At 43.3% G+C, this 26060-nt stretch overlaps 1 protein-coding gene across 1 annotated transcript in view; it reads left to right on the top strand.

Annotated features, from left to right (window-relative positions):
- ABCB7 (ATP binding cassette subfamily B member 7) overlaps positions 1-26060 on the top strand; it is a 121703-nt gene that overhangs the window by 49745 nt on the left and 45898 nt on the right. Inside the window, exon 5 of the mRNA XM_044305168.1 lies at positions 24303-24435. Within this exon, the coding sequence (XP_044161103.1) occupies positions 24303-24435 (133 nt within the window). The remainder of the gene's footprint in view (positions 1-24302; positions 24436-26060) is intronic.

Genomic DNA, 26060 nt, shown 5'->3' with positions numbered 1-26060 from the left:
TATCAAATCGGTTTATATACACAATAAAAGCACACAGAGCTATGGGGACTGGGTATTGCGGATGTGCTAGCGGCCATCTAGCAACCCATGTCCTCAGCTCTATACCCAAAATCCTGGTGACAGGTTCCCTTTAAGGTGGTCAATGATACCGCAGAAAGAGGAATTGCTCTGATAAAAAAGTTTAACGAATCGGTCAGGGACGAACAACAAAAACAATTCTTGTTGAGGGTAGTCGAGCATCACAGAAAAGTCGTCACCAAGCTAACAAAAGAAGGGATTGCATCGTTCAAAGTTGATTAACCACTTCAACCCCGCTAGCTGAAACCCCCTTAATGACCAGGCCACTTTTTACACTTCTGCACTACACTACTTTCACTGTTTATTGCTCGGTCATGCAACTTACCACCCAAATGAATTTTACCTCCTTTTCTTCTCACTAATAGAGCTTTCATTTGGTGGTATTTCATTGCTGCTGACATTTTTACTTTTTTTGTTATTAATCGAAATTTAAAGATTTTTTTGCAAAAAATGACATTTTTCACTTTCAGCTATAAAATTTTGCAAAAAAAACGACATCCATATATAAATTTTTCGCTAAATTTATTGTTCTACATGTCTTTGATTACAAAAAAATGTTTGGGTAAAAGTCATAGCGTTTACAAACTATGGTACAAAAATGTGAATTCCCGCTTTTTGAAACAGCTCTGACTTTCTGAGCACCTGTCATGTTTCCTGAGGTTCTACAATGCCCAGACAGTAAAAACCCCCCACAAATGACCCCATTTCGGAAAGTAGACACCCTAAGGTAGACGCTGATGGGCATAGTGAGTTCATAGAACTTTTTTATTTTTTGTCACAAGTTAGCGGAAAATGATGATTTTTTTTTTTTCTTACAAAGTCTCATATTCCACTAACTTGCGATAAAAAATTCTAGGAACTCGCCATGCCCCTCACGGAATACCTTGGGGTGTCTTCTTTCCAAAATGGGGTCACTTGTGGCATAGTTATACTGCCCTGGCAATTTAGGGGCCCATATGTGTGAGAAGTAGTTTGCAATCAAAATCTGTAAAAAAAAAATGACCGGTGAAATCCGAAAGGTGCACTTTGGAATGTGGGCCCCTTTGCCCACCTAGGCTGCAAAAAAGTGTCACACATCTGGTATCGCCGTACTCAGGAGAAGTTGGGGAATGTGTTTTGGGGTGTCATTTTACATATACCCATGCTGGGTGAGAGAAATATCTAGGTCTGTCCTGTCAAACTAAAGCTACTTTCACACTGGCGTTTTGAATTCCGTTTGTGAGATCCGTTTCAGGGATCTTACAAACGGTTCAAAATGGATCATTTCAGCCCCAATGCATTCTGAATGGAAAAGGATCAGTTCAGAATGCATCAGTTTGGCTCCGTTCCACCTCCATTCTACTCTGGATGTGGACAGCGTTTTGGTGTCCGTCTGGCGATGCGGAGACAAACGGATCCATTCTGACTTACAATGTAAGTCAATGGGAGCGGATCCGTTTTCACTGACACAATATGGTGCAATTGAAAACTGATCCGTCCTGACTTACAATGAAAGTTAATGGGGGACGGATCCGTTTTCAATTGCACCATTTTGACTTTGTTCTTCATAATGCAAACGGATCCGTTCTAAACGGATACAATAGTTTGCATTATAGGTGCGGATCCGTCTGTGCAGATACCAGACGGATCCGCACCTAACGCAGGTGTGAAAATAGCCTTATCTGTTTCTATAAGGAGGTATGGGGAGGAGTCTAGACTTGATTGGGATAAGTCAACAGATGTCATAAATCTTGACTTGTCCAAAGCATTTGACACTGTGCCACATAAAAGGTCAGTATATAAAATGAGAATGCTCGGACTGGGAGAAAACATCTGTATGTGGGTAAGTAACTGGCTGAGGGATAGAAAAAAGAGGGTGGTTAATAACGGTACACACTCAGATTGGGTCACTGTCACTAGTGGTGTACCTCAGGGGTCAGTATTGGGCCCTATTCTCCAATATATTTATATCTGCAATAATATATTGTAGAAGGCTTGCACAGTAAAATAAAAATTTTTGCAGACATTTAACTGTGTAAACTAATTGACACGGAAGAGGACAGTATACTACTACAGAGGGATCTGGATAGACTGGAGGCTTGAGCAGAGAAGTGGCAGATGAGGTTTAACACTGACAAATGTAAAGTAATGCACATGGGAAGGATTAATGCAAGTCATCTGTACATACTAAATGGTAAAACACTGGGTAAGGCCTCATGCACGCGACCGTTGTTTCATTCCGTGTCCGTTGTTCCATTTTTCATGACTTTCAATGGGTCAGTTGAAAACTTGGCTAATGCACCGTTTGTCGTCCGTGATCAGTGGTTCCAGTCTGTCAAAAAAAATATAACCTGTCTTATTTTTTTTTTCACAGAAAACGGTTCGCGGACCCATTCAAGTCAATGGGTCCATGAAAAAACGTGGAGGCACATAAGATCGTCATCCGCGTCCGTTTTTTTCCTATCATTTGCATGGCAAACTTGACTTAGACTTTTTTTTACTTTCCTTCATGTCTGGTGATCCTCCAAAAATAAAGGAAGACACACGGAAACAAAAACGGATCACGGAACAACAGAACCCCATTTTGCGGAACGGAACACAACAACGGTCGTGTGCATGAGGCCTTACACTGACATGGAAAAGGACCTAGGAATTTTAGTGAACAGCAAACTAAGCTGTAGAACCAGTGTCAGGCAGCTGCTGCCAAGGCCAATAATATAATGGGTTGCATCAAAAGGGGCATAGATGCACGAGTGGAGACCATACTGTAGTACTGCCACTTTATAAATCACTTGTCAGACCGCACATGAAGTAGAGACGGCATGGCAGCTGCAGAGAAAGCAGTGTAAGAATATTACAAAGCAACTATGGCCTTAGGTCGTTGGGTCCTCACACTTTATCACAGAGTATGATAGAGATGAGAAGCCATTGCTGTGATGCCTATTACTGAGCCACTAAAAATGGAGCGTTCGAAATATTGCAGTAGTCTCCTCTATGTCCCCCCATATTTATGGTCCCCTGGTGGTTGACCTGCAAGCTCTTAATCCCAACTGAATTTCTAAGGGCTGTAACTTTTAATCTACCTATTGGCTATTGCTACAATATTGGTCTTGTTTTAACTCTTAGATTGTCAGTTTTAAAACAATATCTAGTTCGCATCTCAAGATTATCCATTAACCCCCCCCTTCAGCCTGTTATGATATCAGACAGCATGGGGGACATGCTGAAAGGCTGCACAGAGGAGAGAAAATGTCCTAACACCCCTGGCATCGAAAGGTTTAAGTCGCAGAAATACTCTTTAACTCTCATGCGCCACCAAAAGAAAAATTATACATAGACTAAGGCTAGTTTCACACTAGCGGCAGCCTTCTCCAACAGGCTGTTCCAGCCAATGAACAGCCTGCCGGGTCCGTGCTGCCGCTAGTGCACCGTGCCGCCAGAAGTCTGCTCTGGCCCCATTGACTATAATGGGGATGGGCCGGAGTTCCGGCCGCAGCTCGGCAAACATGCCGAGAGGCGGCCAGAAATAAAACTACGACATGTCGTAGTTTTATTTTGACCGCCTCTCGTCATGTTTGCCGTGCTGCGGCCGGACCTCCAGCCCACCCCCATTATAGTCAATGGGGCCGGAGCGGACTTCTGGTGGCATGGTGCACTAGGCACTTCTCAGCCTCCCTCCAACAGAGAATAAGTGCAGCAGCAGACACAGGCATACCTCATTCACTAAGGCTACTTTCACACCTGCATTTAGGTGCGGATCTGTCTGGTATCTGCACAGACGGATCCACACCTATAATGCAAACGCTTAGATCCGTTCAGAACGGATCCGTTTGCATTACCATGAACAAAAAAAAAAAAAAAAAATTTAGTATTTTTTTTTGTTCATGATAATGCAAACGGATCCGTTTTGACTTTACATTGAAAGTCAATGGGGGACGGATCCGTTTGAAAATTGAGCCATATTGTGTCAACTTCAAACGGATCCGTCCCCATTGACTTACATTGTAAGTCTGGACGGATTCGTTTGCCTCCGCACGGCCAGGCGGACACCCGAACGCTGCAAGCAGCGTTCGGGTGTGGGCCTGCTGAGCGGAGGACAAACGGTGCCAGACTGATGCATTCTGAGCGGATCCGCATTCACTCAGAATGCATTAGGGCTGGACGGATCCGTTCGGGGCCGCTTGTGAGAGCCTTCAAACGGAACTCACAAGAGGATCCCCGAACGCTAGTGTGAAAGTAGCCTAAGTCTGCTGCTATTCCTACAGACTTCAGGCTGGATCTTGCTGTGGCAAGTGGGTAGTGTAATTGTAGGATTTTACTAGTTTATGACGTAAAGTCATGATTTTATGAAAGACACGAAGGCGAGTATTGCTTAATCTCTCTTTACTGACAGCCACAGCAGCAAAGAAAAATGAAACAAATTAACATATTGCCATAGCAACCGTCCCCTCCCACCTTAGTCCCCTATATAATGTCCACTAGTCCATAGTACTTCCTCTTTCTTGGCAATGCCACTCCTACCGGACCGGACATCCGAACACTCCAAACTGAAACGCAGAACTGGAACCATTCGAACTTGAAACCCTCCGAAACGGATAACAGGAGAACCGTCTTCCGGAACGTCTGGCAAATGGTAGGAACTCTCAACCGCTGAACTGGAACGGGAAGAAGCTACTCCACAGGAACCAATGAGCACCACACATCAGAGAAGTCATCCTGCGAAGAGAACAAAATACATGAAAGAAAATGTTCCATCCGTATGACACGTGCAAGCACGAAAAAACCATAAAGAATCCACAATAATACAGATCATCACAAATAAAACTTGACATCTTAGCAAACAATAACCCAAGGGAGGGAAAATTACCCAGGGCGGGCAATACTCTCCTCCGTGTATTTCATAAAATCATGACTTTACGTCATAAACTAGTAAAATCCTACAATTTTATTTCAAGACACGGAGGCTCATATTGCAAGTTTAAAGCTGTAAAATAACCGAAGAAAAGGCATGTAGAGAAGGGCGAAAATAGAATTCTTTAAAAGTTGAAGCCCGCGACCAGTCGGCTATCTTCATGATGTCCTCCAAACAAGCTCCAGACACCAACATAGAGGTGGAGGCAGCACTCCTAGTAGAATGGTGTCCACACCCGCCAAAGACATACTCCACTTAACCCAACGCGCCAAAGTAAGGGTGGAAACCGGGGCAAACGGTCGACGATATGAGAGAAACAGCTGATGGGTCCCAGCGGGTCTATGCATGGAGGTCCTAGCCTCATATTCCTGGAGACAAGCGACCGGGCAAAGGTTCGGAACAGCAGGAAAACTGGGATAAGAAACAGATCGAATATGAGTCTTGGTCCGGCGGAAGATATTGAAAGTGACTCCGTCCGGAGAAAAAGACCTGGCTTCAAAATCCAAAGCCCTGACGATAAAACTCTCTTGCAAGATATAAGGCAAAAGAGGGTAACCAGTTTAGCCGAAAGCTGGCGTAGGGAAAGTTGAGAGTTAGATGGCCACGTTGTGAAAAGATCCAAGACCGAGGAGACATCCCAGGTGGAAGAAAAACGCGGCCGAGGAGGTCGCGATATAAGAGAACCCTTAAGGAGACGGCATACCAGAGGATGTTGACCCGCAGGACGTCCCTCGAATCCCTGGTGAAAGGAAGAAATCGCTGAACGGAAAAGGTTGATTGTACGATACGCCTTACCTTCCTCAAATAAGGCCATCAAAAACTCTTAAGACGTCCGATACAGGGGCTGAAAGGGGATCCACACGTCGTGCCACGCACCAACCAGACCATGATCCCCAGGCCGCTCTATAGGCCCTCCTGGTGCCCGGAGCCCACGACTGTTCCAAGAGTCTTCGAGCTGCGTCCGAAAGATCCTCGCCCGATACCCTGCAGGCCAGCAGACGGAGGGATGTTGCGCGCCTCCTGAGTCTAGGAGAAGTTCTGGGAAGTCCGGCAGAAGAAGCGACGGCAGGATGAGCAGATCCAGCCGATGGGGAAACCATGACTGGGAAGTCCAAAACGGCACAATCAAGACTAATTCCGCTTGCTGGCGACGCACCTGTGTCAGGACCCGGGGAAGCATTGCAAACGGTGGGAATGCGTAAAGGAGAGGTCCGCGCCAATCCTGCAGGAATGCGTCCACTGCCTCCGCGTCCGGATACGGTCGCCAACTGAAAAAACGTGGTAACTGAGCGTTCAACCCAGAGGCAAACAGGTCGATAGAGAATGGACCCCAGAGGGATAAGATGTCTGAGAACACCAGTCCGTCTAATTTCCAATCGCTGCCATCCCTGAGATACCGAGAGTTCCTGTCCGCCTGGACATTCTGCTGACCATGCAGATACTCCGCCACCACCGTAACCTCCTGGTTGAGACAAAAAGACCAGAACTCCTTAGCCAAATGAGACAACATGCACGAATGGGTACCTCCCATGGAATTGACATATCGGACAGCAGACGCGTTGTCCATACGAAGGCGAATGCAGGCACTGGCGACGTTCTTGGCAAAACTGCAGATGGCAAAAGATCCGGCCAACAGTTCCAGGGCGTTTGATATGGAGTGAGGCCTCTTCCTGCGACCAACGTCCCCCGGTGGAGACCCCCTCACAGTGGGCCCCCCACCCCAGCAGACTGGCATCCGAGTCGATCGTGAAGTCTGGGCGTGGACCGCAAATCGCCTTCCCATTTCAAGCTTGAAGATTCGAGATACACCAACACAACTCGTCCCGAGTCTCCGCATCCAGCGAGATCATGTCCGCGTATGATGCAGCGGTCTGAAGGTGTGCATGCTTCAGGCGCTGAAGGGCTCGGTAATGGAGAGGAGCCGGAAAGACAGCTTGAATCGAGGAGGAGAGGAGTCCTATGATCCGTGCCAGATGGCGCAGCGTGATCCGAGGGGTAACCAACGTCTTGCGTATCTCCTTGCGCATAGACCGAAGTTTCGACTGGGGAAGACTGAGGGTCTCTGAGACTGAATCCACCGAGAAGCCGAGGAACTCCATCACTCTGGAGGGGGTTAATGAAGACTTCTCGTAGTTGATGAGGAAGCCTAACCGGGACAGCAGATCCATCGTCACCTGTAACTGTGAAAGAAGGAGAGAAGGATCCTGAGCCAGTAAGAGCAGGTCGTCTAGATAGATGATCAACCTGATCCCGCGGCTGCGGAGCCACGCCACCACCGGCGCATGAGCTTGGTGAAGCACCAAGGGGCTGACGACAGGCCGAACGGAAGGCAAGAGAAACGCCACGTTTGGTCCTTCCAAAGGAAACGGAGAAGATCCCTGGAAGGGACAGCGACCGGTACGGTGAGAAAGGCATCTTTCAGATCCAATTTCACCATCCAATCTCCCTGGAGGAGGAGGTCTCTGAGGAGGTGAATGCCCTCCATCTTGAAGTGCCTGTAGCGTACAAATCTGTTTAGAGGTTTGAGATTTATGACCGGGCGCATCTGGCCCCCTTTCTTCCGCACGAGGAAGATACTGCTGAGAATGCCCTCCAGGGGACCCGAGACCAGCTCGATGGCGCCCTTGTGCAACAGTTTTGTTAGTTCCTTGTCTACGGCCCGAGATGCGGCCCCGGAGGACGGGATAGGCGGGGGAAAAGGTATATGATGGGGGTACTGGACCAGTTCTATCTGGAAGCCCCGTACTGTGGACAGGACCCAACCGTCCGATGTGACTGACTCCCAAACATGAGAAAAATGTTGGAGTCTGCCCCCTACACAAACTGGAGAAAAAGATAAACGAGGAACACTTACCAAGGGGACGACGGAATCCGGAACCTCCTCTGAAAGGCCTGCGGCTAGGCGCGCCTCGGGACGGGAAGAAACCCTGCGGTTGCCTGGAGTCCCGGAACGAGGATCGGTGAGCGAAGGGTCTCTGACTGTAGGAGCCTCTGCCCGAACCACGGGCGTGAAATGCAGAGCGGCCGGCTGAACGGCCCCTGTAACCGCCGGCCCTCGAGGAAAAACGGCCCTGAAACACTCTCTTCATGGACGACTGTGCCTTGTCCAGGGCAGTAAAGGCACCCACAAATCTGCCCATGTCCTTAATAAAGGATTCTCCAAACAGGAGGCCTTGTGCCTCTCTCCCGGCCTCAGTGAGGGCTAGATTCACCAATTTGGGCTCTATCTTGAACAGAATAGCTTTGCGCCGTTCAATGGACAGGGAGCTATTCACATTGCCCGCAATACATATGGCCCGCTGGACCCAACCCCGGGACTGCTTCGGATCTACAGGCGGATTAGCCTCTCTGGCGATTTCCGCCATCTCGAAAATCTTGGTCAATGGGCCAAAGACATCCAGGAGCTTGTCCTGGCACGCTTTTAATGCTGATTCTAGACCCCTTCTAGGGTTCCACCCAGATTTCGCCAAGAACTGGACCATTTTTGGGTCCACGGACGAGGTCTCGCCAACCTTGTTTGCAACAATAGGTCTTGGGCACTCGGCCTTCAGCTTATTGCGAGCCTCCTTAGATAGAGGGCAACGAACCCGCGCCTCAAGGTACTGGGCCACGTGGTCAAGAGGGAGCCATTCAGCAGATCTAGGGTGATGGAGACTGTCGGGATCGAAGAGGGGATCACCGAGAGGGTCGGTTAAGACACCAGCTGGTCCCTGTAACGCGTCCGTAGACGAAGCGCCAGGAGGCGCTGGGATGGGCGTCTGAATAGGATCCGCATGTGCAGAATCGGACAGATCCCCATCGGGGAAATCAGCATCCTCAAATCCAGCCTCCTCCTCAGAGTCGATCTCTAAATCAGTTTGCGCTCTAGCGCACTTCCATTTCCTCGCCCTTTCTGCCTGGCGGGATGAGGCTCTTTTGCGCGAGATCGCGCTTTCTGGGGTGGCATTGGACTCGCCAATCAAAGGTGTTTTGGAGGCGTGAGGTATAGGCAACTCAGGCTGCGCCGTGTCAGTGAGGACAGGAGGGCGAGCTGATAGTGCATCTGAGATGGATTTGGTGAGGGAGGAGGTAACCGAGCCCATAGCGGCCATAATGGCCTCAGAAACGGAGCGTTGGAACGCATCCGCAGAAAAAACTGAGCCACCATGTGCAGGAGATGGAGAAGAGACAGAATCTCTGCCTGCTTCCAAGCTCTGTGATGGAGTATGGCCAGAGGTTTGGGACATGACTGCAGCAAGTATAAGCCGTTCCACAATCAGGCTCCAACTAACAGTAGATGGATGGCAAGAGGGGCACTGGCTGGTAAACCCCAGGGGCTAACCTAAAAGCAGGGCAAACCTGAGGGAGGAAGAAGGAGCAACCTCACAGTGGGTAGTCACCCAGCAGTGAGTCGGCGCAGGGAGAGAGGGAGCCGATGCAGACGCAGGGCAGGATGTGAGAACACAAACCGGAAGGAAGAAAAACCAGGGGGAAAACAACGTAGGTAATAGAAACCTAATAGGAAGACCACAACAAGATGGCTGCCGAAATCGTGCTGCCGGCCGTAATCCCGCGAGATTACAGGCGCAGCAGCAAGCGGCGGGAGAAGAGGAGAGCGGAGCCGCTCCGTGAACCGAGCGCTCAGACTCTCCCTCCCCCCGACGAAGTAAGTGTGAAGAGGGAAAGGGGAGAGTCCACAGGGAATAGAAGAAACTAAACCCCCGGACACAACCGAGCAGGGCAAGAAATACCCCCCCCCCCAACAGGGAGAAGGGGAATAAAATAAGGGAAACCAGAAAAAAGGTAAAATAAACCTAAAACCCTACAATAAAGGGATGAAAAAACCCTAGACCCAGCAATAAGGTCACCAGAAGAAATATATAAATATAAAACTACCCTAAAACAACACAATGACTGCAGAAAATACAATAGATGATATGCTGCTAAAACAAACAGGTATTTATCTTTGTGGCAGCAGCAAAGAAAGAGGAAGTACTATGGACTGAGATTGTTTTTGTTTTTTCGTCACATATTGTACTTCATGACACTGCTAAAATTGGGTCAAAAAAGTAAAATTTTTTGCATAAAAAATACCAAATTTACCAAACATTTTTTAAAATTTGCAAATTTCAAAGTTTCAGTTTCTCTACTTCTGTAATACATAGTAATACCCCCAAAAATGGTTGAACTTTACATTCCCCCTATGTCTACTTCATGTTTGTATCATTTTGGGAATGATATTTTATTTTTTGGGGATGTTACATAGCTTAGAAGTTTAGAAGCAAATTTAGAAATTTTTCTGAAACTTTCCAAATCCCACTTTTTATGGACCAGTTCAGGTCTGAAGTCACTTTGAGGCTTACATAATAGAAACCACACAAAAATGACCCCATTTTAGAAACTACACCCCTCAAGGTATTCAAAGCTGGTTTTACAAACTTTGTTAACCCTTTAGGTCTTCCACAAATGGACATAAAATTTAAGAATTTCGATATTTTTTGGGGGGAAAATTTTCCAATATAATCAATTTTTTCCAGGAACAAAGCAAGGGTTAACTGCCAAACAAAACTCAATATGGGTTGCCCTGATTCAGTAGTTTGCAGAAACACCCCATATGTGGTCGTAAACTACTGTTTGGCCAAACAGGAGGACATAGAAGGAGGGGAACGCCATATGGTTTTTGCAAGGCTGATTTTGCAGGACTGGTTTTGTTTATACCATGTCCCATTTCAAGCCCCCCGTTGCACCCCTAGAATAGAAATTTCAAAAAAGTGACTCCATCTAAGAAAGTACACCCCTCAAGGTATTCAAAACTGGGTTTACAAACTTTGTTAACCCTTTAGGTGTTCCACAAGAGTTAATGGCAGATGGAGAAACAATTTTGGAATTTCAATTTTTTTGAAAATTTTCCATTTTAACCCTTACTTTATTACTGGAAAATATGGGTTAACAGCCAAACAAAACTCAATATGGGTTGCCCTGATTCTGTAGTTTGCAGAAACGCCCCATATGTGGTCGTAAACTACTATTTGGCTAAACGGCAGGACATAGAAGAAGGGGAACGCAATATGGTTTTTGGAAGGCAGATTTTGCTGGACTGGTTTATTTACACCATGTACCCTTTCAAGCCCCCTGATGCACCCTAGAGTAGAAACTCCATAAAAGTGACCCCATCTAGGAAACTACGGGATAAGGTGGTTGTTGTTTTGGGACTATTTTAGGGGTAAATACGATTTTTGGTTGCTCTATATTACTCTTTTTTGAGGCAAGGTAACAAAAAATGTAAATTCTAAAATAGTTTCTACATTCGCTATTTAGTTTTGTGGAACACCTAAAGGGTTAACAAAGTTTGTAAAGTAACTTTTGAATACCTTGAGGGGTGTAGTTTGTTAGATGGGGTCACTTTTTTGTAGTTTCTAGTCTAGGCTACATCGGGGGGGGGGGGGGCTTGTAATGGGACATGGTGTAAATAAACCAGTCCATCAAAATCTGCCTTCCAGAACCCATATGGAGTTCCCTTCGTTCTATGCCCTGCCGTGTGGCTTTTCCAACCACATATGGGGTGTTTCTGCAAACTACAGAATCAGGGCAATAAATATTTAGTTTTGTTTGGCTGTTAACCCTTGCTTGATTACCGGAAAAAAAGGATTCAAATGGAAATTTTGCCAAAAAATTGGTATTTTGGCACCGTTTTTTATTTTATATTTTTAACGCTGCTCATCCGAGGGGTTTGGTCAAATGTTATTTTTATAGGGCCGATTCTTACGGATGCGGCGATACCTAATATGTCTAAATTTTTAAATTTATTTAGATTTTACACTATATTATCATTTTAGGAACCAAAAAAATTATCTTTGTATCTCCATAGCCTGGGAGCTACAGTTTTTTGTTTTTTTGGGGCGACTATCTAATGTAGGGGCTCATTTTTTGCGGAATGAGATGGCAGTTTTATTGGCACTAATCGGGGGTGCATATGACATTTTGATCGCTCGCTATTACACTTTTTGTGATGTTTTTTTTACACGTTTTTTAACGCTGTTCATCCGGGGGGCAGGGGGGGTCTAGGGTCTCAAAGCTGAAAAAATAAAAGTTTAGATAAGTGTTTTTTTTTTTTTTTTTTTCCTAACTAACTTTTCCCTTCTATCCCTGCCTAAGGGTGATGGGTGGGATCGCAGGAGCCTGCTGAGGACGGTCCTTACATAATAAAAAGTTTAATAGCAAGCGATCAAAAAGTCATATAGCCCCCAAAATAGTGCCAATAAAACCGTCATCTCATCCCGCAAAAAATGAGCCCCCACATAAGATAATCGGATAAAAATAAAATAAAAAAAATGACACTTAGACTTTAGGGATACAAAGATTTTTTTTGTATCAAAAAGGATAATATAGTCAAAAACCTAAATAATTGTAAAAAAAGACTTATTAGGTATCGCCACGTCCGTAAGAATCTCCTCTATAAAAATACCCCAACCCCCCAGATTAACACGGTCAAAAAATAAATAAATAGGTGCAAAAACAGATTTTGTTATGTAAGGCGACAAAAAAAAGTTTAATAGCAAGCGATAGTCATATAGCCCCCAAAATAGTGCCAATAAAACCGTTGTCTCATCCCGCAAATAATGAGCCCCCACATAAGATAATCGGATACAAAAAAATTAAAAAAAGACACTTAGACTTTAGAGATACCCCAAAAAAAATTGTATCAAAAAGGATAATATAGTCAAAAACTAAAATAATTGTTTGTTGACTTAGGTTGAATTAGGTATCACCGCGTCCGTAAGAATCTCCTCTATAAAAATATACCATGACCTAACCCCCCAGATTAACACGGTTAAAAAAATAAAATGGTGCCAAAACCGCAATTTTTGGCACTTTTCCATTTCAATCCATTTTTTCCTGTAACAAAACAAGGGTTAACAACCAAACAAAAGTTAACATTTATTACCCTGATACTGCAGTTTACAGAAACACCACATTTGTGGTCGTAAACTGCTGTATCAGTAAAAGGCAGGGCGCAAAAGGAAAGACCGACATGGTTTTTGGAAGGCCGATTTTGATGGCCTTTTTTTATTTATTTTTTATTCACACCCTTATTGTCCCTTTTGAAGCCCCCCCTAGAGTAAAAACTCCCTAAAAGTTACCAAAACTGATTATACAAACTTTATTAACCCTTTAGGTGTTGCTCAACAGTTTATGGCAAATGGAGATGTAATTTCAGAATTTCAATTTTTGGTAACCTTGCCTCACAAAAATGTAATATGGAGCAACGAAAAATCGTATTTACCCTAAAAATAGTCCCCCAAAAAATGCCACCTTATCCCGTAGTTTCCAAAATGGGGTCACTTTTAGGGAGTTTCTACTCCAGGGGTGCATCAGAGGTTGAAACAGGACACGGTGTAAATAAACCGGTCCATAAAAATCAGCCCTCCAAAAACCAAACAGCACACCTTTCACTCTACGCCCCGCTGTGTGGCCGTACAGTAGTTTACAGCCACATATTGGGTGTTTCTGTAAACGGCAGAGTCAGGGCAATAAAGATACAGTCTTGTTTGACTGTTAACCCTTGCATTATTAGTGGAAAAAATTGGTTAAAATGAAAAATGAGGCAAAAAAATGAAATTCTCAAATTACATCCCCATTTGCCAATAACTCTTGTGCAACACCTAAAGGGTTAACAACGTATGTAAAATCAGTTTTGAATACCTTGAGGGGTGTAGTTTCTTAGATGGGGTAATTTTTCGGTGGTTTCTATTATGTAAGCCTCGCAAACTGACTTCAGACCTGAACTGGTCCCTAAATTTTTTGTAAATTTCTGAAAAGATTTGCTTCTAAACCTTGTAATGTCCCCCAAAAATAAAATATAATTCCCAAAATAATTCAAACATGAAGTAGACATATGGGGAATGTAAAGTCATCACAATTTTTGGGGGTAATCCTATGTATTACAGAAGTAGAGAAACTAAAATTTTGAAATTTGCTAATTTTTCCAAATTGTGGGTAAATTAGGAATTTTTTTGTGCAAATTTTTTTGACTTCATTTTACCAGTGTCATGAAGTACAATATGTGACGAAAAAACTATCTCAGAATGGCCTGGATAAGTCAAAGCGTTTTAAAGTTATCAGCACTTAAATTGACACTGGTCAGATTTGCATAAAATGGCCTGGTCCTTACGGTGAAATAAGGCTGTGTGCCTAAGGGGTTAAGGACTCGGGAAACAGGGCGTACCGGTATGTCCTAAGTCCTTAAGGGGTTAAAAATATCCTATGCTGGTGTGCTTCTTTAAAGCCAGGCCGAGTTCTCTGACTTACGTCTGTTGGGTGTTTTTTTACTTCCTCTATTGGTGCTATATCTGTTACTTTTCTTAGGATAACCTTCCACCCAATAATTACTTGTTTTGAGGAATAATCGCCAGGGGCAGGAGTGGTTTTAACATCCATTCTGGTCCAGCTCGCACTGAAAATGATATTGATTTGCCCTTTGTCCATTGTGCAGAGCTGAAACACGTTCCACGTTGTGTTGTATGAGGAGTGAGATTATGCAGCTGCCTCGGGCAGCACAGCATTGGCCGCCTCTTTCCAGACACGCATGAAATATTAATCCCTTGTTTTTACACCAATTCTAAATGATATCACCTTGTTTGACCACTCCAGTACAAAAGATGGCTGACAATTAGATGCTGTTGGCAGTAGTGTGCCTGAGCCAGTGTAATGTCATAATTATGCTTTGCTGGTTAAGTGTCAGAATAGCTATATTAGATCCTGTGAGAGTTAGACGTTTCTTAGCAGTAGGACATTTTTTTCACCAGATTTCACAGAATTGCGTAGCCTCGTCTGTGTGTCTATAGAATATCATACTCTTATCTTGAGAATGATAGTACAATAGGACGCAAATCAAAATCATCTTTATTTCACCCATTTTTTTTTCTATAAGAATTTTAAACTAGTATTATTGCTTTTCATTTGTTTAAGGGTAGGATCGCATGTGGTAGGTATGGCATCCATACACTGGGTGAAAAAAATCTGCAGTGTAATTTAATTTGAAATTTGGAGGTGAAATCTGCAGTATGTCAATTTATTGATGGTATATATGTATGGTGTGTATATTCATTTTGTAATTGAAAAAAATTAAATGTTAAATTCTCAGTGATGTAAAAGACATATATGCCAAATTTCAAGAAGATTGGATAATATTTAGAGGTTGCACACTTTAATCAGTTTTGTAAATTAAGCAAATAATATGATTTTTCAATGTTAATTACTTTTATTGGGAAAACTAGAAATCGCAAACTTAATAAAATAAAAAATAATCTAAAAACTAGACACTAAGATTAATAGGTAGTACGATAGGCAAAACATGTGTTATATTAATAAATTTTGAACGATGCAATCCCTTCTTTTGTTAGATTGGTGACTACTTTTCTGTGTTGACTACCCTCAACAAGAATAGTTTTTGTTGTTCGTCCCTGACCGATTTGTTAAACTTTTTTATCAGAGCGATTCCTCTTTCTGCGGTATCATTGACCACCTTAAGAGTGTTCACAAGGCTTCTTAGAGAATAACCACAGTATTCTGTCACGTCAGGGATCCCAAACAATTCAAAGAACGTCTTTGTTTCATTAGTAACGAAATGGCTCAGGTCTTTTCCTTCAAAAAATAGGTTTTTACCCTCTAATCGTTTAATTTCCTTTGCAGGTTTGGTTTCTAAATTTTTTTGTCATATTTTCCTTAACAGCATGAGTAATACTTTCGTCCAAAAAAGCCAATCCTACATTTGTTTCTGACAGATACCAAAGTTGTCTTAGCAACTGTCAGAGCACTTTTTTTTTACGTCTGCATCTGGGTAAGTGCTCAGAAGCTGTAGCATATCCAAATCATTCTTTGGAGCCCATCGACTTACAATTGCCTCGTGCAAAAAGCGAGCATATTCTCGTTGAGGAATGTTCGACTGTTTAGTGAAGAGGACAAATTTAAGTGCATATATTGCCTTTGCTATCCACCTTGCTTGATGGAGAGCCTCTGGGATCCTGAAACTGAAGTCATTTTTAGACCAACCTCCTAGGTACATGAATGAGTAGTAATAAAAGTGATCAATGTGTGCAACCCATAAATATTATCGAATCTTCTTGAAATTTGGCATATATACATTTTACATGACTGAGATTTGGGGGCGTAAGCAAAATCCTTTGAAAATCACATCTTTGGTAAAATGAAACAACCTAGTGTGTGTGTGTGTGTGTGTGTGTGTGTGTGTGTGTAATATATATATATATATATATATATATATATATATATATATATATATATACACATACAGTACAGACCAAAAGTTTGGACACACCTTCTCATTCAAAGAGTTTTCTTTATTTTCATGACTGAAAATTGTAGATTCACACTGAAGGCATCAAAACTATGAATTAACACATGTGGAATTATATACATAACAAAAAAGTGTGAAACTACTGAAAATATGTCATATTCTAGGTTCTTCAAAGTAGCCAACTTTTGCTTTGATTACTGTTTGCACACTCTTGGCATTCTCTTGATGAGCTTCAAGAGGTAGTCACCTGAAATGGTTTTCACTTCACAGGTGTGCCCTGTAAGGTTTTAATAAGTGGTATTTCTTGCCTTATAAATGGGGTTGGGACCATCAGTTGCGTTGTGGAGAAGTCAGGTGGATACACAGCTGATAGTCCTACTGAATAGACTGTTAGAATTTGTATTATGGCAAGAAAAAAAGCAGCTAAGTAAAGAAAAACAAGTGGCCATCATTACTTTAAGAAATGAAGGTTAGTCAGTCCGAAAGATTGGGAAAACTTTGAAAGTGTCCCCAAGTGCAGTCACAAAAACCATCAAGCGCTACAAAGAAACTGGCTCACATGCGGACCGCCCCAGGAAAGGAAGACCAAGAGTCACCTCTGCTGCAGAGGATAAGTTCATCCGAGTCACCAGCCTCAGAAATCGCAGGTTAAAAGCAGCTCAGATTAGAGACCAGTTCAATGCCACACAGAATTCTAGCAGCAGACACATCTCTAGAACAACTGTTAAGAGGAGACTGTGTGAATCAGGCCTTCATGGTAGAATATCTGCTAGGAAACCTCTGCTAAGGACAGGCAACAAGCCGAAGAGACTTGTTTGGTCTAAAGAACACAAGGAATGGACATTAGACCAGTGGAAATCTGTGCTTTGGTCTGATGAGTCCAAATTTGAGATCTTTGGTTCCAACCACCGTGTCTTTGTGCGACGCAGAAAAGGTGAACGGATGGACTCTACATGCCTGGCTCCCACCGTGAAGCATGGAGGAGGAGGTGTGATGGTGTGGGGGTGCTTTGCTGGTGACACTGTTGGGGATTTATTCTAAATTGAAGGCATACTGAACCAGCATGGCTACCACAGCATCTTGCAGCGGCATGCTATTCCATCCGGTCTGCGTTTAGTTGGACCATCATTTATTTTTCAACAGGACAATGACCCCAAACACACCTCCAGGCTGTATAAAGGCTATTTGACCATGAAGGAGAGTGATGGGGTGCTGCGCCAGATGACCTGGCCTCCACAGTCACCAAACCTGAACCCAATCGAGATGGTTTGGGGTGAGCTGGACCGCAGAGTGAAGGCAAAAGGGCCAACAAGTGCTAAGCATCTCTGGGAACTCCTTCAAGACTGTTGGAAGACCATTTCAGGTGACTACCTCTTGAAGCTCATCAAGAGAATTCCAAGAGTGTGCAAAGCAGTAATCAAAGCAAAAGGTGGCTACTTTGAAGAACCTAGAATATGACATATTTTCAGTTGTTTCACACTTTTTTGTTATGTATATAATTCCACATGTGTTAGTTCATAGTTTTGATGCCTTCAGTGTGAATTTACAATTTTCATAGTCATGAAAATAAAGAAAACTCTTTGAATGAGGTGTGTCCAAACTTTTGGTCTGTACGGATATATATATATATATATATATATATATATATATATATATATATATATATATACACACACACACACACACACACACACACACACACACACACACACAATGTCCCCATGTGCAGGGTTCAGAAGAGAAAGAGCACCATGTGCATTTGACGCCACATTTGATGATTTATACAGCACTGGCCAAAAACTGCAGAGGCTCTGAGGATAAAGAGGTTTTCCGAGAGTTTCTTACTGGTCATCAGTATCTGATCAGTGGGGGTCCGACCTCCGGGACCCCCCACGGTCAGCTGTTTGAGAAGGCATTGTCTCCAGCGTCCCAGCCTTTTCTCTGCGTACGAAGCACAGCGCTGTATACTGTACAGCGGCTGTGCTTGGTATCGCAGCTCAGCCCCATCACTTCAATGGAGTTGATCTGCGCCTCTGTCATGAGACCGATAAACGTGACATCACATGGCCTAGGGAAAGCTGGAAAAGGCTGCAGCGCTGCTGCTGCAAGCACCCCTGCATTCTCAAGCAGCTGATCAGCAGGGGTCCCAGGTGTGGATACAGATACTGTCACTGGGCATGGATAGAAAAGTATTAAAGGGGTTGCCCATATTGCCTCCTTTGCTGGTTTGATTCATTTTCATTACACATTATCATCACATTATACACTGCTCATTTCCAGGGGTTCTGACCACCGCTGCAGTGCGGGTACTAGGTGGCTGGGACGGGAGCTGCTGTGCATTTTTATACTTTTTATACTTGGCGCATTTCTGGAGGAGATCTCATTAATCTTGCATCTAATAATCCAGAAGATACATGATCTGGTGCCTATCTCTTCAGTTTCTAAGATGCTGCCTAGATTTTGACAACCTCAAGCTGTGCCTCACACGAGCAGCCCAGCCCAGTGAGCATATAAGTCGCAGGGTGTCCCTAGTGAAAAATTGTCAAAGGTTATTTGTTTGTTATATTACTAGATAGGGGTATGGGAGCAAATACTTTATGTTCAGTAATATTGCAAACGTCTAAGTTGTTATTTGCCGTTTAATTGCATGTTATATATAGCACTTACAGTTTCAGGCATTCAAACAGTTAAATCCCACTGTCACTTTGGTAAAGTGCATGTCACTTTTAAAAAGCAAGATAGGACTCTAATGATTAGTTGCTGGTGTCTATGCTCCGGCTTGTCACTGTTGTGTGTCACAGAATATATAGGTGATGCTCTTCACCTTGCAGTAATAATAGCACAGGCAGCACTTGCCAGTGGAGGGTCAGCACCTGCTTACATTGCCACGCTTCAGTGCAATAAACGCTAGGGAACACGTGACACATCACCCGCACCAGCCCTATAAATGTAGAGCTGCCTGGTTTAAATGGAATCTGTCAACAGGAAATTCACTCTTAAACCAGACGTTGCCTTGTAGAGCTAGCTCAGCTCAATGTAATGAAATGGCAAAAAATTTAACATGCCAATGCTCACTTGTTAAACCTCCAGTGCCACCACTCTGGTGGTCCCAGATTGTCTCTGTGTGCTTTGCTTTAGTGATGATATGCACACCTACCCATGTAACAACTGCAGCCTATCCATTCAGTGACCTCGCGCCCTGCACCTCATTCTAGCAGCAAGTAAAAAAAGACCAGAGCACACCACCAGCACTGAGTTTAGCAGATGAGTATCGGTTCTTTTATTATATTATGCCATTTACTCCCTCTGGCCAAATTTTTTTACAATCTCCGAACAACCCTTTAAGTGATCTTTAAAGGGATTTTCTGGGTTTTATTGACTGTTAATATTGACGGCCCATCCTCGGGTGAATGGGAGCTGAGCTGCAATAACCCGGCAGGCCACTACACAGCGGATGGGGCCTTCTTCCATCCACAAATATGATATTGATGACCTATCCTGAAGTCATCAGTATCTAGAAATGGGAATTTAAGTTCAGGTTATTAGAAGAATTGAAGTCACAGCAACGTAGAAACCCATTACTTTTAATAGAAAATTATAAAATAAATCACAAACCCCAAATAAATATCTAGGTGAAAATATCCCCAGTAAAAATATGCTTAAAGATACCTGCACATTAGATAATGTCAGCAACCACTGAAATATCATTTTCGGATTGATAAGGTGGCACCTTAGTAGTGAGTACCAAGCATGTACCCAGTCCATCTTACTTACTGTAGTGGAGCGTAGATAAGATCATACAGTGAGGTTACTTTTTGGTTTGGATCACCCTTCCTGTCCCTAGGGTGTCCCTATACTACACCTACCTGCCAGGACGGGTGCTCTGCCTGTTGGCAGGGGTAGTGTAGGGACACCCTAGGGACAGGGAAGGGTGATCCCGACCGAAAAGTATCCTGATTGTATGATCTTGGCAAACTTTCATTACTGTAAGTAAAACTGACTGAGTACATGCCTGGCTGTTTTGGAGGCGGGTATTAAGCAAAGTAGCATAGTACCCGGCTCCTAAATAGCCTACAACAGTGCTAGAGAACACCCATCTGTGCTGGTGATGTCACCAGGATCACTGCTAGGCGGAAATCTCTGCCTAGCATAGTGATGTGAAGCCTGATGCGTCACTAGCAGTAAACAAACAGACCTTGCACTGTGCGATGCAACGAAATGCTCCGCTGCTCCACTCAAAAAGGAAAAGAATAAAGAAGAGCTCCTATCCGGGCTTAGCCCTGAACCCAGAGAACCCCTTTACGTCTTATCAGAGGGGTTTTCTATATTGCCATTACTTCTTTCCTATACCCTGCGATCAGTAGCACCTTTCATACAGTGATAGAAAGATTATTAGAAGAACTGCAGAACTGTGGCTGACTGAGTATACAATGTAGAGCTTCTCTTTTATAAGAGGAACTGTCACCAGGGGGAGTCATGCACTGATGCCAGGCGTGCTGCTCCTGCGTATCACTGTGAGCTTGGGAGAAGTCATCCCTCCCATGGTCATTACATTATAAATCGTGCATGTACAGTAGAGAATCTGTTACGCTGCTGTGAAAAATGCTGTGTATTTGTTCCCTTACAGACTTCTTTTGTTTTTGCACATTTGTCACACTGAAGTATTTCAGATTATCAAACAAATTTGAATATCAGACAAAGATAACCTGAGTTAATACAAACATGCAGTTTTCTAAACAATGATTTAATTTATTAAGAGGAAAAAAGCTATTCCACACAACCTGGTCCTACAAGAGACACCACGTGTGGCTGCAGGATGTCCCACACATGTCTCTGAGCTGTTAGTGTCCCTCCTATCACTACTGGGGGTGACCGAGTGTTGTGTGCATTGGGCTAGTAGTTGGGCCAGTGTGCCACGCCACAGCAAAGGCCTGACCATATTCTGATCCCAAACAGAATCTGAGTTTGTGGCTAAAGACCAAAAGGGTCAAACCTGTAGTAGTCCAGGTTCCACATTCGCAAAACTACTACAAATGAAGGTGATGGTGGCTGGTTGTCAATGGCAGGATGTAATGGACGCTGTGACTAAAAAATTTCTTTCGCTAAGAACCTGGAAATGGGAGGGACAGGAGCGTGTAATGAAGGTGCCACCTGTGTCTGGATGGTGGACAGCAAAACTGTGGGAGCTGCTTGTGCTTGTCGGCAGATCAAACAATCCTCTCTACTGTTGGTCTGTCTGGGTTGTCCTGAGCCTGTTCACCATGCACCTTCATGTACAGTAACCACTGCTCCCAATATCTTCTAACAGATAGATGCCAACAGCGTAGATGGTGGGTAATTTGCAAAACAACCGTCCTGCTTCTATCAGTCCAATGAGGCAATAGCTAGGCAGAATGTCTTCAAGTGTGTCGTACAGACATTTCTAGCAGTCTGCGATCCCTCACCAAGAGGTACACTATCCAAAAGTAGTCTCTGAAAAGCTTGTTATAGGGCAGCAGGGAAAGCACTTGCATGCCTTTTTGGGGCTAGACCCACGTGTGATTGTTTGCACGCCTGCCTGAGACATAACTGCATGCAGAGTTTTGCAGCAATCCCACATTTCTATCTGGGTGCGTTATTTTGTTTTTGTCAATGAGTATACCCTTAGATCTCATGTACATGGATCAGCAATCCGGAAGGTACGGTGCGGAACGGGGGCACAGGACCCCAATATGACATTTATTCAGTTGATCCATTTTCTGTTTTTCCCGCTGAATTACAATGGGTTATTTTGGGTTTCTATTTTATTTTTAGATGTTTTTATATATATCTTTTTATTAGAATGGCAAAAGAACTTGTGTGAACCGAGCCTAGGACTACTTATGGTGTGAATCAGACCCTATGGGCTAAGTTATTTATAAGGTTCTGTGTTGCGGAAATTTCTTGCCTGTACATTTGATTAGAAATTAAAGGACCCAGAACGGGTGAAGCACTACTTATGGGCAGGAAGCTCTACAGCGGTGGGGGTTGGTGGGAGAGATTGTATTTTTAAGCAATTAATTACATGAGACCTAATTACTCTGAAATCCGTGCCATCCCGTGTAGACACAACCCCCCCACTGCTATTCCACACTGCATCCCACGTCCAGTCCACGCATGTACCATACTCTCAGAACTGAACGTATTTCTTAGCACTTGAGTATTTGCGGCTAATCTAGAATTATCTGGCTAGCGCGGACGTTCCTCACATTGCCAGCATTATCTCTCTGTCCTGTATAAATCCCGTATCCGCATCGATTGAAATGCATGTGAGCATATTTTATTGTTTTGCCTTGAGCGTGAGTTTGTATGGCATTACTCCTGCGTCCACAAACCATTTAATTTAAACGGTAAGGCGCACAGTTTTGCTCACACATATCTGCCTCTTTCAGCCTAATCCGCTGCTCGCGATATTAATGAATTTCAAATCAAGGCAAGTTTTGCTGATGAGAATAAATCCTCACTTGATTATGAATGAAATGGAATAGTACTTGGCCTTATATATATTCATGTTTTACCCTCAGGGAATCCACGGCGCTGAAATCCTGGATGTCGGCTTTAGATCTTATTAAAATGTGTGCAGGATACTTAGGAATATTCCTGTTGAAAGACTATCTGCTGAATGTGTGGAGGGCCACAATTGATATCACTTACTAAAAGGATCTTCTCTTCTTGAACTATAGGATGCCTTGCCTTCTATACATAGGTGACATATATGATCCGCTCATCCTGTGGTCTGTTACTTTTTCTTGCACAATAGGTTTTTTCGTTCTTGCATATTGTAATAAGGGTTATGATGACTGAACATTTAGGTAACATCCATGTTCCACCTGGTAAAATGTAAAATCCATGGGTTTCTAAGGAGTATAGCTTTCAAAGTAGATGATGGTTATGACAAGAATGTAAAATCCCAAATTACTTGTATGACTACGTTACTCCAGTATTCTGCTCCATCATTGTCATACTCTGTAGAGTTGCTCATCCACCTCCATCCTGGTCAAGAACGTGTTTTGTGCCCTTCAAAATAATATATATTATATTTTTTTTGTTAATCGGGAAGAATAATCTTTGCCTTGTTTTAGACTTTCATAACATAGCTGTATTTTAGCAAACACTTATAGATATAACTTCCAGATACCATTCGGTTATCATCATGAACCATACTCAGATCACCATACAAGCCTATTGTGACCTAAGTTCAGCTCAGTAGAGCCATGGGGGTCTCCATATTGCATCGGTGAGGCTCTGTTCACCTCTCTATTGTGGCTCCATTTAGCTGCATTATTTTGACCAAGAGAATTGCGCTGCCTGCAGAATCGGCCGTGGAGGGTCCTGATGGTGCCTACAACACATGTGAAGTGTGGATATTAAAAGGGCTGTGCCACATCATAGGTGATGAATGTCTGATTGCTCGTATCCAAGCCGCTGTGGTCCTCGTTGATCACTAGCGGTCGAGAACAGCCCGTTGCTCCTCACTGTACAACAGCGGTGAGGAGGCTTTTGAATGAAGTGGCCATCAAGCATTTGTCCCGCTGTGCTGTTCTATGTCCATGGCGCTGACTGGCACAGCTGAGCACCTGTCTCGTGGATTTGGTCAGTCTCATAGACATTAATTAGATCAGATGGGCATGTGCTTATTCACCGCTCCATTCACCCTCCTCTTCACTACAGCCATGCAAAGGGGAGGAAAAAGGTGTTGGAGGTGTCACCGGTGGGGCCCCTCCTGTCAATAGGTGATACATTTTAATTGTGGCAAATCCCTCTAAAGAGGATCTGGCAGCATTCCCAACAGGTCTGTTTTAGTTAATACATACTTGAATTCTTCGTACGATACAATTCTGGAGAAACTTTTCTTATACCATGCGTTGTCGTTCTTCTGTTATTCACCCTGGAAATGTGTTACTAAATTGACATTTGTGGTTACCTTGATTTTGACTTGTGACGCATTTTATCCCTATGTTTCTATAACTGTCCTTCAGTCCTTATTGTCTGACCACTAATGTTTTTTTCTCTCTGCAGGGTATGAATATTGTGGTGCCCTTCATGTTTAAATATGCAGTAGACAATCTGAATGAAATATCCGGGAATGTGCTAAACATGGCAGATGCCTCGAATACAGTGGCTACAATGGCGACAGCCATTTTGATTGGTTGTAAGTACAAGTGCAATTTAGTTTTCACGATTTGTGGGTTTATAGTCTGGATAGACAACACCTTAAGGGTATAGGTGTCCAAAAAATAAAACTATACATGCTTTTTTTTTTTTTTTTTTTTTTTTTTTTCCATTACCATTTCCCCAAAAAATAATATAAGTTATATGTATCTCAAAATGGTGTCAATAAACAAAAACAATTCGTTGTATGATTGAGGCCTCATGCACACGACCGTTGTTTTGGTCCGCATCTGAGCCATAGTATTTGCGGCTTGGATGCAGACCTGTTCACTTCAAAGGGGCCGTAAAAGTTGCGGACAGCACTCCGTGTGCTTTCTGCATCCGTTGTTCTGTTCCGTGGTCCGCAAAAAAAATATAACCTGTCCTATTCTTGTCCGTTTTGTGGAAAAGAATAGGCAATTATAGTAATGGCTGTCAGCGCCGTTCCGCAAATTGCGGAACGCACATGCACGCCATCCGTGTTTTGCGGATCCACAATTTGCGGAACTGCAAAATACACAAGTCGTGTGCATGAGGCCTGAGAAAATCGATAATTTTCCTGAAATTGAAAAAATTCGTCCAGAACTATACACATCCTTAATGCAAATGACATACTTGTACATCATTTTGGGTTTCTCAATTAGAAGAGTATCCTTTTCTCCTCTGCTCAGTCTTCTGCTTACGGTCTTTAGAAATTCCATATTTTGCGACAACTCTGTGTGTGTGTGTGTATATATATATATATATATATATATATATATATATATATATATACACACATTATTTATAGGGTCATTTATTAAGACCGGCTTTTTAGATGCCGGTCTTAATACCTCTTGCGCTGGTGCCTGATGCTCCTAAGTTACGTAGAGGCGCCTCCTTCCCTTGCTGGCGTAGAAAATGATAAATGAGATTGGCCAGCCGGCCCACTTCCCCGCCCACACCACCACCCCTTTTAGAACTGGTGTGAGCAAATCATCTTTGCGGCGAAATCTGCGACAGATATATACCAAACATTGGCATATATCTAATAATAAATGCCCCCCATAGTGTGTATAGACGCTCATCTTCACCAATAATAGACAAAAGCAATTAACTTGGCAGAAAAATAGAAATTAGTTGTCCTTCCGATATTATTATGAGGTAGATTGCATAACCGTTTTGTCAAGCCTTAATTTCTTCTGTCAAATGTTATCTTATCCGTAATTACCTCTTTAATTACACGTGACCTTTATGGTTTGACCCACAAGCTAATGACTACTTAGATTTTTCTAGATTTTTATTTTATTTCTTGTGCTCTGTCTTATTTAACTCTTTATATCTGATCCACATTTTCTCACACATCCTTGAACTGCACAGGTTTTTGCAGTGTTTCCCCTAAAATCAAAACCTCTCTGATTAAATTGGGTCTATGTTCACATCACGTTACCCAAATAAATTGAGTATATGGCTGGAGGCTATCCGTACAGTTGGCACAGGGATATGCCAAGGGCGTCCTTGATATGCAAACTCACTTTTCAGTATAACTGGATACTACTAAAAATAATACTTTTTATCTAATTAGAAGTCAGTGGTGGGAGGCTACAGGTCTATGGGAAGGAATACACTTCTCTGTCTGCAGTATGT

Source organism: Bufo gargarizans, chromosome 9 (genome assembly GCF_014858855.1).
Source record: "Bufo gargarizans isolate SCDJY-AF-19 chromosome 9, ASM1485885v1, whole genome shotgun sequence".
NCBI lineage: Eukaryota > Metazoa > Chordata > Amphibia > Anura > Bufonidae > Bufo > Bufo gargarizans.
The sequence above is the reverse complement of the archived record's forward strand: the minus strand, read 5'-3'. Positions and strand labels throughout refer to the sequence as shown.